This window comes from Cyprinodon variegatus, unplaced genomic scaffold (genome assembly GCF_000732505.1).
Source record: "Cyprinodon variegatus isolate N-32 unplaced genomic scaffold, C_variegatus-1.0 Scaffold1013, whole genome shotgun sequence".
NCBI classification, from domain to species: domain Eukaryota; kingdom Metazoa; phylum Chordata; class Actinopteri; order Cyprinodontiformes; family Cyprinodontidae; genus Cyprinodon; species Cyprinodon variegatus.
This window is the reverse complement of record NW_015151466.1, coordinates 41,026-57,459: the sequence shown is the minus strand read 5'-3', so window position 1 is coordinate 57,459 and position 16,434 is coordinate 41,026. Positions and strand designations below refer to the sequence as shown.

At 40.5% G+C, this 16,434-nt stretch overlaps 1 protein-coding gene across 1 annotated transcript; it reads left to right on the top strand.

Annotated features, from left to right (window-relative positions):
• The first annotated feature begins 968 nt into the window (after nucleotides 1–968).
• Nucleotides 969–8,021, top strand: LOC107100804 (tumor necrosis factor receptor superfamily member 5-like). Its single transcript, XM_015399445.1, has 7 exons — nucleotides 969–1,022; nucleotides 1,140–1,233; nucleotides 6,504–6,629; nucleotides 6,934–7,089; nucleotides 7,242–7,329; nucleotides 7,414–7,589; nucleotides 8,014–8,021. The coding sequence occupies exons 1-7, from the start codon at nucleotides 969–971 to the stop codon at nucleotides 8,019–8,021; spliced, it is 702 nt and encodes a 233-aa protein (XP_015254931.1).
• Nucleotides 8,022–16,434: the final 8,413 nt, after the last annotated feature.

The window sequence follows — 16,434 nt, the reverse complement described above, 5'->3', positions numbered from 1 at the left end:
AGCCGTAGGTGAGAGTTCTCTAGCGTACCCAGCGTGTTTATTCTGATACTAGACTTCTGAGCCTGCCTACCCCTTTTCTGATCTGTTTACCTGACCTGTCTATGGACTCCCATTGGATTCTGCATGCTTGCGACCATTGAGCTGTCTCCCGACCGCTTGGATATCCCTTCAGTACCTCTTCTGATTTCTGATCTTCTGACCTGGATTTCTGCTTACTCATCGACACTGGCTTTGAATTCTCCTTCCGGATACTGCTTTTCCTCGTCTGCTGGCTTCTGGTCATTGGACTGCTTCTGTAGCACCTTTGGCCTCTACTCCTGGAAATTTCTGAGTGGTTTACACTGCATGCTGTGGAAAATCATGCAGCTGGATTCAACTCCTTCCTCTGGGCTCGGACTGAACTTAAAAAACAGGTTAATGACTCACACGCTCGCTATCGTTCCCCATCAGAGTTACGTGGTCACTAACCTGTGTTTTTTTTTTTGTTATCATTGTTCCACTGGCGCAGACATGGGGCAACCACCGCCTTGTCTGATCTACTTCTGTACTCCTCCAATCTCCTGCAGTTTGTCTCTAGAAGCTATCCTTGGCCAGCTGATTCTTCTCCATTTTGTGTCTCCTTGGCTGGCTTCTCTGATGTCTCTATCCTTCATACCGGCCAGACGCAACCTCTTTCTTTGCTTAAAGGGGAACGCCATTTTTTTTTTTTACATTGGGCCCTTGATTTTACGTTATTCCATCATGTTCTACTCACCCATGAGTTTTGTGTCATTTGGAGCCGTTCTGAAGGTTATATCTCAGTAACCTCTTCCTATGGGCAACGACTTGAAGGCACAATCTTAACTGTTCATAATGTTTTCCGTATGGTAATTGTTTTGTTTTTTTTTACATTAAACCATGACACTGCAATGTGATTGGCTGACCTGGTTTGGGTCGGTCTCAAACAGCTGAAGTAGGAGCAATGCAAGATGGATTACCGTGTGTTCATTAACAAACAAATAACACAACACTTTAGCTTGCAGGCAAGGTTACAGTATGTCTAAAACCTAAAACTGTCAATGATCCCTGAATAAAATTAAAATCTTAAAGGGAAATAATGCTGGGGAAAATGTATATACAAATGTTTTTGCTCTTCACAGATAATCCTAATGAGAGCCATCAGAGTCCATACCATCACATGTCATCTAACAGAGTACAGGATAGGAAATGAGTGCTGTCCAATGTGTCCTCCTGGTAGGTTCCATTTAATGATTATTCACTATTTATTATGATGTGGGCTCTGTTATGCCCAGTTTAAACTAGATACAATGCAATGAACTCCTCTGTAGATTTGCATGCCTTATAGTCCTTGAGAGCATTTACTCTGGCTTAAATTATTTGTTTTGTCTGTCAATGCTCAGCTTGGACTGATATTCTCAAAAACTTGCCTGTGTCACTAGAGAGGGACAAATTTTTCACTGAATGAGTTTTGTGACCCATAGTGCTTTAGACTTCTTTATGGCAGTCTAAACTAACCTTAAACACCCGCTTAAACTTAGCTAATAGTTGTTAGCCAACAAAGCATATCTGACTCTTACCTGATCAAACATGTTTTTGGTTCTCTGTAAAGTTAGGCCACAATTAGTCTGCTCAACACAGCATCTACCTTTTTTAAACCGTTATGGCCTATTTATGTCACACTTTGTGTGGAACTTTACAGTAAATTCTAATAATCTGGGCCTTTCAGTACTACTGAAGTATTCAATTGCATCGGAATGGAGGCTCAAACCCGAAGTTTTCCCATTTACAGTTTTATTCAGGACATGGAAAGAAATTTTATATTTAGGTCTTGTTTACACTTGATTCAGAATAGATCTCTTTATGCACATGGATCTAAAATAGACACACATACACACGCACATTACAGACTCACACACCTACTGTATACCCATCACATTCATCCACTGATTAATTTATAACAGACACCAAGATTAAGGCACTCCTGTGCCTTAATCTTGGTGACGTATCAACATTTTCATATGGCACACCTGTGAGGTGGATTGGATTATCTCAGCAAAGGAAAAGTGGTCACTCTCACAGATTTAGACTGGTTTGAGGGAAATGTGTATATTGTGTATTTGGTTAAAGTTGTAGATCTTTGAGTTCATCTCATTAAAAAAAAACAAAAGTGTTGCATTTGTATTTTTGTTGAGTGTATAATTATTATTAATACAATAATTGTAGAACAACCATACCTTAACCATGAAATAATGCGGACATTAAGATACCCACTTAATAGTAGTTTTGATAGCAGATGCTGTCATCCTTAGCTGTATCAAATGTATCAAGCATGGTGTCGAGTTTCGGACAATTTTGTCAAATTGGTTAATTGGTTCTCAGGGCTTCAAAATTGCCATTACTAGATCTCTGATGTAGGATATAATCTAGAGCAGTGAATGTTTAATTGTCTTTACCAGTAACTCCGTGAATTTTCAACCTTCTAGTCCAAAGAGTTCTGCTATCAGATTCTAAAACAACAAAAAATACATTTAGCTACAGTTCAGTGTTGCTAATGGCCTACAGGGGTGCAAAACCAGGAAGTTCCAGGTCTAGTGCCCTTAGTGACTAAGTTATAATATTGCTTTAAATACTGTTGTTGGAAAACTTTTATCTTTCATCTATATATTAATTTATCCTATTTACTCACTATAAAAGTTTTCACTCAGTCTGTTTCTCTCTCAAGGTTGTGTTTGTAGACCAGACATAGCTTTTTCCCATAACAAATCAGATTCTTTCTCAAGGTTTATTCATAACATGTTACTGTTAACCAAAGTGTTTGTAATTAGTTTTGACTTTGACTGCTTTCCATTGTTGTAAGTAAGGGGGAACGAACCCTGCCCAGATCAGAACAGAGCAGAATGCTGTGCCATTAGGACTGTATGATGAACTGTTCTCTCTTTGCAAAGAATTAATGAATAAATGTGCCGACTGAGTGAAATCCATCGACCTCCGTTTATTTAACTAGGATGAATAGTTGAATACTTTTTCCCACGACAATACCTCACTATTTTAACAAATGCATGAGTATATTTGTTTTGTTTTTTTTGTTGCTATTGTATATTTCAATCTGAAAAACTCACACAAAGAGAAAAAATACCATTAGCAGAAATTTATTGATACAATTATAAAAAGGAGATCAGGTGTTCTCCAGGAGTTAGCTGGTTTAGAGCGGCAGGGTGTATGGAATGTGTCCCCGTTAAAAGACACAGAAGCAGATGTCTGCTTTTGTAGTAGATTTCCTGTGGTTCTACAAAGGAATACAAATAACAATCAGTGCAGTGCAGTGCATAGAATATGTATATCCGAACATAAAAGACTGTATTTAGCAATGACACATATATAATAATAATAATACATTTTATTTAACAGCGTCTTTCTGGACACTCAAGGTCACTTTACAGAAAATAAAAACTAAAAATAAATAAAAAGAAAGATGAAAATACAAAAATACAAATTCAGGAACATAAAAACAGTTATGGATAGGAAAAAGAGCAGTGTATTCACAAATAAGTGAGCTGGAACACATGGGTTTTGAGTCTGGCTTTGAATAAGGGGAGAGAGTCAATACTGCGGAGGTCGGGAGGAAGTGAGTTCCAGAGCTGGGGAGCAGAGCGGCTGAAGGCTCTGTTCCCCATGGTGACAAGTCGAGCTGGGGGTACAGTGAGGTGGATGGAGGAGGAGGATCTAAGGGAGCGGGAGGAGGTGGCAATGTAAAGGAGGTCTGACAGATATGGAGGAGCAAGGTTATGGATGGCTTTGAAAGTATAGAGAAGGATTTTAAATTGAATTCTGAATTGACCTGAGAGCCAATGGTAACAAAGCGCATCCACCGCCTGTGCTGTGGTATGCAGAGCAGAAATGTGCAGATCAGAGGTCGTTTAAAAAAGAGCTACCAAAAGTTTGTGATGGGATGGTGAGGTGAGGTTAGGTGAATGGTGATGGGATGAAGGAGGGGATGATTGCTGGGTTGAATGATAGGATGAATGATACAAGGGAGCCTGGTATAAAACCATCTGGCATGACGAATGACAGGAGAGAGATGAGTGATGAGAATGGGTTATGAAAACAACTAAAATAATCAAACATTCAGATCTGATGGACATGAATGAGTTTTAAAACCACCACCAGTATTTGTAGTTAGCTTACTCTTAAAGGCTGAGAAAACGTTGAACAGTTCGGAAGGATGAATGCGTGCTCAGGGCAGAGGCATCAGGCATAGGCTTAAGACCATCAGCCCCGTTGCTGAGAACGTCAAGGAGACGCCACAGACCGCTGTTGTGGCTGCTCCATTCTGAACTTTGGATACAGCTAATGGGTAAACCTCACTAAGCAGAGAATTAGACATGATGAGGGTAGCAGCCATGAACTGCGCACCAACTATTTGAAAGAACCTCCCCCAATGGATGGGGCATCATTCGTAAATTTGAAGCATGGCTGCAGACAGAATGATGAGATAGTAGAAAGTTTGCAGATCTAATCGAGAAGCAGTCTAGATCAAAAGAAATGTCAGAAGGCAGCCCTTGAACAATGAACCTGGATGAGGAGGAAGGAAATGCAATAGCCAGATCAAGCAGCCTGAAAATGAAAGAGCGACGCTGGGGATGATGCGCAATGGCAACATTGCTGGCCAAGTAAGGAGACGCTTGAAAAGAACGATGGGGTGATGACTGTGGTGATAACAGCAATGAGGCTGTGGCTGAGCGCTCTGGCCCGCCACAACCACAGACAAGCTCTATGTAGCAATGAGCTAAGTGTTCGAGCAGAGAACCCACGCCCGTGCAGCAATGTGCTGGGGACATGATACGCGCCCACGATGAGCTGAGAAAGTGAGATGAGGACGCGATGATCTAAGCCAAGCCGCAATGACCGAAGACAATACAAGCAAGCCGCGATGGTTAAGCATGATGTGCTAAGGGGTTTGAAAAGAGAAAAGAGAGGGCCATAAGCACTGCTGTGATGGGTTAAAAGCACGATGCGCCTGAGGCAAAGAGCTGGGGACGTGATGCACTGGCTGTGATGGAAAAAGGGTGCCATGAAGTGCTGCAGCAATGGATAGAAGTGCGATGCGTCTGCCGCAATGGGTATGGGCGCCATGGAGCACCCACCGTGATGCTAGAAGGCAGCATAAAATACCCGCCGCGATGCTGCCACCATAAACACCCATAATGATAGGGGTCATGAAGCACCTGCCGCGAAGATGGAAGGCGGCATAAAATGCCCGCCGCAATGCTGGCGCCATAAACACTCACGATGATAGGCGCCATGAGGCGCCCGCCACGAAGATGGAAGGTGCCATGAATGGCCTGCCGCGATGATGGAAGGCACCATAATCACATGTAGTGCTGAATGAGGACGCATGAGTGCCTGTAGCGATTGACAAAAGCTGCCAGAAACGGTGTCAGCGAGTTGACTGCAAAAAACATCTAGAAATAAGTAAAAAATTTCTTAAATTAAGTGTATTTACCCTTAATTTGAGCAGGTAAATAAGTTGATCTGCCAATGGAATGAGTATTTTTACTCCTAAATTAAGATAATTAGATAATATACACTTGAAATAAGACATTGCAATAGTGTTTTCTTATTTTAAGTGTAAATTGTCTTGTTCCATTGGCAGAATGTCTCTTTTACCTCCTAAATTCAAGAACAAATGCACTTATTTTAAGAAAAAATAACTTATCTAGATTTAGATTTTTTGCAGTGCACAGAGCTAGCCAGTTCACTGCTGATGGCTGAAACACAGATATGTGTGGAGATGGGGAAACAGGGCGTGGCGGAGCCTGTTGATCTACGCAATGTTTGGATCAATGGGTGTGTCGGAGGATATGATCTGAGCAGCAGTCAGAGCGGACGATCCAAAGCTCATTTCAAGTTGAAACGGTGTCATCTGAATGAAGTCACACAGCGCATCCTCGCCCTGCGCACATGAGCAGACAAGTGCGGATCGAAGGCCTTTTAAGATGAACTTTTGATGCCTATTGGGTTTCCTGTAGGTGTGGTTCAAAGCTGATTGGCTGTGTTGCAGGTGGATGTATGAAAAGCAAAAAGTTTCTTCAGTTGAGCTCCCGCCTAGGCTCCATTTTAGCTCAATTACTGGGCTATATAAATTAACTAAATTTATTTAAACAAAATAATAAGTGTTACACCAAAATAAGTAACACATTTAGTATCTCTGCACTCAGAGCACTCATCCTTGTAGAACATAAGTTTTAAAATGTCATGCAGAAAATTGAAAACTTTTTATTATTTAATAATTAATTATTTTAATTTCATATAATTTTTAATAAGCTGTTTAGGCCATACTGCGCCTTTGTCATTTGGTTTTATATCAGGTTCTGAATATTCTTCTCGGAGTAGCTCTAGGCTAATGTGAACAAAGCTAAACGCAGCATAAATTGTTGCAGTTTGCTTACCATGCAAACAACCCATGGTCAAAACACAAAATGTTTTGTTTTATCTTCCAACAGGGAGTCGGGTTAAAACCGACTGCACAGAGTTTAGAAGTACATCCTGTCAGCCTTGCTCAGCTGGGACTTACATGGACCAACCAAATGGTCTGAAGAAATGCTCTCCATGTTCTATCTGTAATTCAGGTACATTTATGTTGAATTTTCGTTGGTCCACATAGAGGCAGTAGGATGACTTGTTTTTTTATGTTCCAGCTCTTATACTAAATGCTTCTTGCTTTCTTTAGATACTTTACAGTTATGTGTTCTATCCAATGGAGAGTTAGTTTAATATTATGATCAAATACTGTCATCCTGGCTTCTTCTATGCTTCTTATATCATGTATAAATGCTGCTTTCATCCAAATGAATATACTGTTCCGTCTCTCTACTGGTTTACTATGTTGATGGGTTTTTAATCCCCAAATGTATGACCTTTCGTTTTTTTCAGGAGCTGGTCTGACAGTAAAAAGTGAATGTAAACGGTCTGCAGACACAGTCTGTGAACCAATGGAGGGATTCTTCTGTACTGACCTTAAACCAGGAGGCTGTGGAGCAGCACAGAGACACAGGAGCTGTAAACCAGGACAGTTCATCAGGAGGAAAGGTTGGACATCCTCTGCTTTTAACATGACTGCTGACTTTATATTTATAGTCAGACAATAAAGAAAGATAAACTGAGTCACATGTTTATTATAGCTGAACATCTGATCAGAGTCTTCTGACCAACTTCCTGCAAACTGGTTTGTGTTTGTTCAGGAACAGCCTCCACAGACACAGACTGCTCTGACTGCGTCGCTGGAACGTTTTCTGATGGATCAATGTCGTCCTGTCAGCCACACACACAGTAAGCTAGTCTTTTAGAAACACCTTAAACACAGCAGGATGTTCAGCAGAGCATTAACCTGGATGCATGTTTCTGTTACTGCAGATGTGAAGAACAAAACCTTCAGCTGATAAAAGCAGGAAATACTTCAACTGATGCTGAATGTGGAGAAAAGAAAAACATCACAGGAATAGTGATCGGTGGGGTGATGGGTTTTTTAGTTCTGGCAGCGATTGTTGTTGTTATTTTTCTCTGGAAATATCAAAGACAGAGACTATTAGGTAAGATGGAAAAAAAGTAATAGAATATTTGTGTGTTTTAATGTTTTAATATCTGTAACATTTTACTTTTTACAGATATATGCACACAAAAAAAGAAACCCCCAACGGTATGTAGGTTTATTAAATGAACAGATGTTGATATAAATATTAAGTTTCTTGAAGAAATCACTGACTTTTCTTCTACATAATAGGATCAAATACAAGATGTAGAACAACATGCCCTGAACTCCCAACCAGGTAAGATAGAACGCTGTTCTTTACTTGATTATTATGGGATGGATTGTTTTTCCTGTCAGTGATCTGGAAGACTGACATTTTCTCTGAGGAATAAAATAAACTGATGTAATAATTAAAGGACTGTGAGCTGCTGGGTGTCTCCATCCATCTCTAATTGATTTATTAACTTTTCTCATTTTCTCTTCAGTGAACTGATGCCTATAGCACCAAACCATCGGCTGAACATCTGGTTAAAGTAGATTAAATGAGTTTCAGTTTCTGGATCAAACCAAGTTGGATTCTGAGACGTTTGATTCTACAGTGATCAGAAAGAAAGACTGAAACTTTCTGCTCCTCCAGAGTCACTGATCCTCTACACACAACTTAACCTTGTTAGAAATGTGTTTTAACATTTTTAATGAATATGAACTGTTTGATATTAGAGAGCTGATATTTTTATAATGACTGTTATAAAATAAACTAAAGTTAATTTTTAAACATTTATAGACTGGTACATTTATGAGCTCTGTGACTGGAAACCAGAATGATTACTGGAGGAAACCTTCAGTATATCAATAACTTTATGTAATGAAACTGTCTTTTTGTTCAGTTTTCGGACTAACCAGACTGATCAGAATCTCATCAGTAAAAAAGCCTCGCTGCTTTCATCATATCTACATGTTCTGCTTTAGTAAAAGCAATAGAAATAGAATATTTCTGAAGTTTTGGAGGTTATCTAGAGGTTTTAAGATATTGAATGCCTTTGTACAGATTTATATACACGCACATGGAAAACTATAGATAATGTTGCTCTAGTTGTTGTTTTTATTAATAAATAAACACATGGTAAGATTAGGCCCAGTTTGCACAGAAGAAATGTGTTTCTTGTCTAATATTCGCATTATTTTGTTTCTAACAACATGTCACAAAGACAGATGTTAATGGCTGTTGTAGATTTAAAGAGGACAACACCAAAAGATATAGAAACACAGGCAGGAACTGGGACCTGATCTCCAAAAAGGGGGGTTTGGTTGCCATCTTCTCTGCTTTTCCCAATAAATTGTTTTTATTTTAGTTTTTTTTGTTTTTTTAAACCAAGCAAATGTCTGAGGAGACAGATATGATGTGGTAGAAGAATGGGGACTCATAGAAAATGTATCATCATCATCTTTATTTAAAACAGCTACAGCTGAAAGTGCTGATCATTGCTAAAAATAATAAAACAATAAAATACAGCATTAAAATATAAAATAAGGCAATAATAAGAATTTGTTTAAGCTCAATAAACAATGTCACAACAATTAAGTCCTACCAGTTTTAAAATCCAGCGAATTCTTGAGCCGTGTTTTAAAATTCAGCAGGAAAGGAGCCTCCCTAATGTGCAGCAGGAGGCTATTGCATAAATGAGGAGCAATGATAGAAAAGGCTGTCGCCCTTCTAAGGTTGTTTTAACATAAAAAAATAGGATGTCTGCTTAATTTCCAAAGAGGAACTGATGTGACGTGTTTAATAATTCCTTGTTTTTATGGCTCAGTTCTTGTAAATCTAGAGGACAGCAGTATTTGACATTGGTGATCTAATCAGGAAGCTGCTTGAAAGAAATTAGATAAGATAATCCTTTATTTTTCCCACAGTGGGGAAATTGCAGCGTTGCATCACAGTGAACAGTACAGTAGGAAAAAAATACAAAATATAAAAAATATTTAAAAATATATAAAAAATATACATTGAGTATATACAGACAAGACCATCACACTTGGTGTGAACAGTTAAATGGCTAAGGCTAAGGTTACAAACACTGGTATAAAGTGACAACAGTAAAGTTCTGTGCAAATGATTGATTGTATTAAATTATTGCAGAGTTAAATGAATATGAGTGAAGTATACAGTAGATATGCAATAATAACAGTTAAAGTGACGGTGGACATATGGTTGATACAGAGCTAGCATTGTTGGTTGTACAGTAGGACAGCAGCAGGAAGGAAGGATCTGCGGAATCTCTCCTTTATACAGCGAGGGTGTATCAGTCTTTCGCTGAAGCTGCTCTCCAGAGCAGAGAGAGTGTCCTTCAGGGGGTGGTCCTCATGGTCCAGCATAGACATGAGTTTGGACAGGGCCCTCCTGTCTCCCACCTGCTGTCCAGAGGACAGCCCAGGACTGAGCTGGACCTCTTGATGATCTTGTCCAGTCTTTTCCTGTCCCTCTCCGTGATGCTGTTGCCCCAGCAGGCTACACTGTACAGGATGGCTGATGCCACCACAGAGTCGTAGAAGGTCTTCAGGAGTGGCCCTCTCACCCCAAAAGACCTGAGCTTCCTCAGGAGGTAGAGCCGGCTCTGTCCCTTCCTGTACAGAGCCTCCGTGTTGTGAGTCCAGTCCAGTTTGTTGTTGAGAAGAACACCCAGGTACTTGTAAGTGTCCACCCTCTCAATGTCCTTTCCCTGGATGTTCACTGGGGGAGGGACGGTGGGACGGCGTCTGAAGTCCACCACCATCTCCTTGGTCTTTCCCGCGTTTATGAGGAGGTGGTTCAGCTGACACCAGTCCACAAAGTCCTGAATGAGTCCTCTGTACTCTGCGTCGTCATCATCTGTGATGAGGCCAATGAGGGCGGAGTTGTCGGAGAACTTCTGCAGGATGCAGCTGTCCGTGTTGTGTCTGAAGTCTGCAGTGTAGAGGGTGAAAAGGAAGGGTGCTAAGACCGTTCCCTGGGGGGCCCCCACACTGCAGGTCCTGATGTCAGGCACACAGTCTCGTCCTCACAAACTGGGGCCGGTTTGTGAGATAGTCCAGGATCCAGTCGGCCAGGTCACAGTCCACTCCTGCAGTCTCCAGCTTGTCTCTCAGGAGCCTCGGCTGGATGGTGTTGAAGGCGCTGGAGAAGTCAAAGAGGAGAATCCTCACAGCGCTGCCGGGCCTCTCCAGGTGGGACAGAGAGCGATGCAGGATGGAGATGATGGCGTCCTCCACACCAATACCAGGTCGGTAAGCAAACTGCATGGGGTCCATAGCAGAGCTCACTGTGGTGCGGAGGTGACTGAGGACAAGCCGCTCCAGGGTCTTCATCAATCGCATTACTAATGAAAACCCCAGAGAACAGAACTTCATCCTGCTGCTGCTTTTTAATTGAAGAATTTTATCGGATGTTTTTTCACGAGGCATCTCCTGACATCCCGGAGAGCTGCTCAATTCTCTATTTGATATATCAAATATAAAAGTTTGAATCTTATCTGTTATTTGTTTTTTCTGAATATAATCTAGAGTGTTCAGGGTAACTATCAGCACAGCTGATTGTATGGAATCATTAACTTTGCATGATTCACTTGAACCAGTTTCTAAATGCCATTGGTAAAACACTGAAATGAATCTTATGCTTCATCATTCCTAATATTTTTCTAAAGGTTTTGTGAATCATCAAGACACTTGTAGAAAAACTGGGACAAACAGTTATGTTCCTTATAAGCAGAATCCTCTCATGGAGGCCCTTTCCGTCTAATTAGTGCTGAACGATGAACTCTGACCTTAGCTCACTAGTGTTCCTGCAGGGCTGTTCATGCAGTTTTGGATTTTCTTTGTGGATAAACTGTCTTACTGGAGTTCCTTAAGGTTCTACAGCTTTAGAAGTAGCTTCTTAACATTTTCCATGCTGATCAATCTCAATTGTTTGTTTTTAGTAGTTTCTAAATTTCCTTGGTTCCTAACATGCTGTCTGGATTTGGAGGATCAATTAGTCTACTTTATTCTGTCAGAAGTTTCTATTTGATAGTTTCATTAAGAAAAGGTGTGTAATGGGAAATCCATTACCTTCATGTTCTTATAACTATGGCACAGTGTTCTTGAACCTTTCCTGAATTATTTGCAGATCTAAATCTAAAGATCCAAAGAAGTTTCAGGTAGTTTGGGACCCTGCAGGCAGGGCAGCCTTATCTCCAGTTTTACTCCCTCCTTCACCCTAAAAAATGTTGTTACCTGATTCATCCAACAGGAGAAATAAGCAAAGACTCTGCAGGAGTTTGTTCAGACTGATTAATTGCCTTTTTAATATTCTGGATCACTGAAGTAGTTTGATGCTTAGGTTATTTTGCTGCTTCAAAAATTTGGTGAAAACAAATTGGTAATTGCATCAACTATGACTTTGTGTGTGTAATTATAAATCTGTTTTAAAAAAATTATTTTTTATTTTTTTAATTTTTTTTTTTTTTTATATTTTTTACATTTATTTTTGTATTTATGTTTTTTAGGGGTGCATGTGTATTTGTATGCATTGGCGTCGGCAGACCCTTTTCACAGGGGCCCGTGCCCTGTTGTGGATCTGATTTTTTTATGAATTAATTTTCCACTTTCACAGCTAATCTCTCACAACTCTAGTGCGCTCTGACAGGAAGTGCATTTGCTCACCACCTGCTGCCACAGCGCAGACATGTTGCGGATGATTGACAAGTCGAGTTGAGGCGGCTGGAGATGCATTGGAAAGAGAGAGAGAGAGAGAGATGGTGCAAGAAATGTCCTTTTCCAGTGGTTAAAGGAGAGCGTTCTAAAGAAGTCTAATATTATCACAGGCTGTAGGACTGGATTTTACCAGTGACCGTGAAGATGACTGGGAAACATGAAATGATTGATTTGGAAAGTGGAGCAAAAACCTTTAGCTCTGCGTCATGTTATAGTGTGATAAGGCCAATAATAAGGCCATATCATCTAGTTGTAAAGATTCAGGTCAGTTTCAGTTTTGGGCTGACTCTGGGAATTACTGGATTTTTGTTTTATGATTTCTGCCCTAAATCAACCCCATCAAATTGTCCAGTTTAGACCAGATCTGCTCTATCCAGATCAGAATGTTCATTTAAAGATGCCTGGAATCCAATGGCTGTCCTCTGATATGGAGGGTTTGTTTACCAGAGAGAGGTGTCCTTTCTGGGCAGGACTCCTTATTCTGCTGACCCACTTTAAACATCAGATCTTAAAGGACTTACCTAGTTTCTCTTTCTGTTGTGATTGACATCCTTACCCATGAAAGAACTTTAAAAGTTAGAAGTAGTTGTTTTCTCTTTTCTCAGTTGTTGTTAGTGATGATTAAAGTGTCAATAAGATTGATTCCCACCAATCTCCTTTGTTAACTAAATTCACTGAGTCAGGTTTTTGATTTTCCTTTTACATCAAAAACTTACATTCTTTATTGGATCTTTTTCCCCTGCTTATATCAGCGTTTAAACTGGAGATTCTGTTTATCTCTGCTGGAGTTCTGCGGGGCTTTCAGTGCTTTGGCTCACACTTTACTTTCACTTTTGTTTACATTTTTCTATTTACTGACCCTTATTCAGTATTTTAATTCTCTAATGCTCCTAGTTGTGACAAGTGACATTACATAATAAAATTTAAACAATCTGAGATGTGTTCATAACTGTTTACCTAGTTAGAAAGGCTGTAAGGTTATATTTTATAGATCTTTTATAGGTGAGATGAGTAGTAAGAACAGCAGAGAGGATCATGGGGGGCTCCTCTTCCCTCCATTAAAGACATTTCATCCCAGCGCTGCGTGTCCCAAGCCTTTAACATCATCAATGACCCCTCACCATAATAAATCTAATGTTAACGCTAAACACAAATGAAGTCTGTTGTGAAACACATGTAGCGCCCCCTTTGGTCAGAAACAGGAACTGAGGAAGCCTTTTCTGACTGGTAGCTTTTGTTTTTCCTCTGTTACTGACCGACTGTTTAAAGTTACATAACTTATTGCTAGTTTTACCTTTTAAATTAGGGTGGTAGGAGTTTTTTTTTTATTATTATTATTTACGTTAAAACCAAAATACGCACGCAAGCAAACATCCTGCCGCTCCCCTTTTTTTTTCTTTTTTTTTTTTGTCGTTTCTATCGGGTTGCCATGTTTGCTCTGTCCACTCGTGTACCTCTTAAAATTTACTTTATTTTTGCTTTATTCTCCAAACACCAGCCTGCATAATTATTTCTGCTCACATTACGTATATATTTCTTCACACACTCGTCTTTGACAACAAAATATTCATAAACTTTAGAAACGCAGGCACTGCAGAGCGAGCCTGGCAGCGGTCAGTGAACGCACCATCTCTACCATCGCTCTTAATGCTCCGCAGATCTGACTCTGCACTCAGATGCAGAGGATGGAAGAAGCTGCTACAGGTCAGTCTGTCTTTCATGTTTTACCCTTGAAATGCCGAGGCTTCTTTTAATTTGATAAAACTTTTTGATTAATTATAATGGCGTCTTTTAAGATTTTGAGGACAAATAAAGGTCGAATATTATTGAAAATATTATTTATGCTTTCAAAAAAATCTATAATAGAATTCAACTTCATTGTCATGGCACTGTGACGAGTACAAAGCAAAGAAATGTGGTTAGCATCTATCCAGAAGTGCAACACGGGATATAAATATTATTACAGGTGTACAAGCAAAAGTAATAGGGACTGTAAAAGGTTGTGTATGAATATGGGAGCTACATGCACAGATTGTACAGAATATACAGAAATGTTAGGGAAAGGATTATTTATGTATTAGCAGGTTTATAATACAAGATAAATAATGGCAGATAAGATTAACAGATTATAAACAGATTGTGTGTGAGTGTGAGGACAGTCTATATGTTATTATTGTATGAGGGGATACAGTTGTTATAGATGCATCAAGAGGCGTTCAGGAGCGTGACAGCTGTGGGAAAGAAGCTGTTCCGATGCTCTGGTTCATAGGCTTCTGTAATGCCTTCCAGAGGGCAGGAGGGAGGACAGTGTGTGTGCAGGGTGAGTGAAGTCCTTGGTGATTTTCCCGGCCCTTTTCAGACATCGCTTTCTATAGATTTCCTTGATGGTAGGGAGCGGTGCCCCGGCGACGGCTGAGCAGTTTTCACCACCCTCTGCAGTGCCTTCCGGGTTAGTCGTGGGTGAGGAGAGAGTAGAGGAGGGACTCATCACACAACGTTGTAGTACTCCGGGGTTTATAATGGTGGTGGATGAGCAATGGTTGTCCAGCCGAACATGGGGTCGATTGATGAGGAAGTCGAGCAACCAGTTGCACATGAGTGAACTGATGCCGAGGTTTGTGAGTTTGGTAATGAGTTGTGATGAGATGACAGTATTAAATGCTGAACTAAAGTCTAAGAACAGCATTCTGGCGTAAATGTTCTTGTTGTCTTGGGTTGGGGTTCTTGGGGATTGGGACGATGGAGATGGACTTGAAGCAGGTCGGTACCACAACGCGGGCCAGGGACAGGTTGAAGATGTCTGTCAGCACTCCTGCCAGCTCCCCAGAGCACGTTCTGAGGACACGCCCAGGTATGCCATCAAGACCCGCAGCCTTGTTGGATTTAATCCTGCTCAGAGCCGCTCCTACATCAGTGCAGAGGAGAGTCAGTGGCTGTTGGTCTGGGGTAGTGGCTGCCTTAGTTGCAGTTGTGGTATTCCCCCTCTCAAAACGAGCATAGAAGTTGTTAAGCTCGTTGCGGAAGGAGACATCAGAGGAGGCGGGGGAGGTATTGGAGTTCTTCTAGTCCGTGAGAATCTGAAGGCCTTGCCACATACGTCGGGGGTCAGAGTTGCAAAAGTGATCCTCCAGCTTACTTTTGTATTGGTGCTTGTCCTTCTTGATTCCCCTCTTCAGCTCAGCCCTGGCTGCATAATCAACAAATGCACTACTTTTGGCACAGGCATATAAACAGAGGCGTAAGCTGACCCAATAGTATACAGGGGCACAATAGGGGACCAAATAAAATGCGAGCGTGAAGAAAAAAATTATTTATTTTAAAAAAGCATGGGCACAGATAATTAATCCAAGCACGCGAGCAAATATTTTATAACACTTATTTATTACTATAAAGCGTCATAAATAAATTGTACAATCAGATTGTTATTTTCTGCATCATTGGTTTACCTGAACCAAACTGAATTGAAATAAATAATAATAATAATACATTTTATTTAAAAAGGCGCCTTTCTGGACACTCAAGGCCACCGTACAAAAGCATAAAAACTGTGTCAGAAAAAATAAAAATAAAAACATTTTAAAAACTACAGAGGCTGTGACAGTGAAATTGATATTTAAAGATAATAAGCAATCTTGAACAGATGGGTTTTGAGTTGCATTTTAAAATGGAGAATTGAGTCCGTGTTTCTAAGCTGAGGTGGTAGAGAGTTCCAGAGGCGGTGGGCAGAGCGGCTGAATGCTCTGCTGCCCATGGTGGTGAGACGGGCGGAAGGGACAGACAGGTGCAAAGCAGATGAGGATCTGAGATCACGGGAGGGGGTGGGAACATGCAGGAGGTCTGACAGATATGGGGGGGCAAGGTGGTGAAGTGCCTTGAATGTCACCATGATAATTTTATAGTTAATGTGGAACTGTACGGGGAGAAAGTGGAGCTGTCTCCAACTTGTGAACTTTACTGAATATCTAAAATCCAATTCTGATGAAGGCACAATTTATCTTCAGTAAATACTTGAAAACTGAAAACTTGAAATGTGCAACTGTAAAAGGAAAAACAAAAAAACACCTCTACATACATACATGTCTGTGTTTATCGTTTCTAATTGGGCCCTATGATGGTGTGATGGTGATGATCCTATGATGGTGTGATGGTGATGATCCTATGATGGTGTGATGGTGATGATC

Excerpts from the sequence above, each read along its gene's own strand:
- LOC107100804 (XM_015399445.1), top strand. The coding sequence starts at position 969 with ATGGATTACCGTGTGTTCATTAACAAACAAATAACACAACACTTTAGC. Across the intron at positions 6,630-6,933 it reads ATGTTCTATCTGTAATTCAG|GAGCTGGTCTGACAGTAAAA; the intron begins GTACATTTATGT and ends CGTTTTTTTCAG. Across the intron at positions 7,090-7,241 it reads ACAGTTCATCAGGAGGAAAG|GAACAGCCTCCACAGACACA; the intron begins GTTGGACATCCT and ends GTGTTTGTTCAG.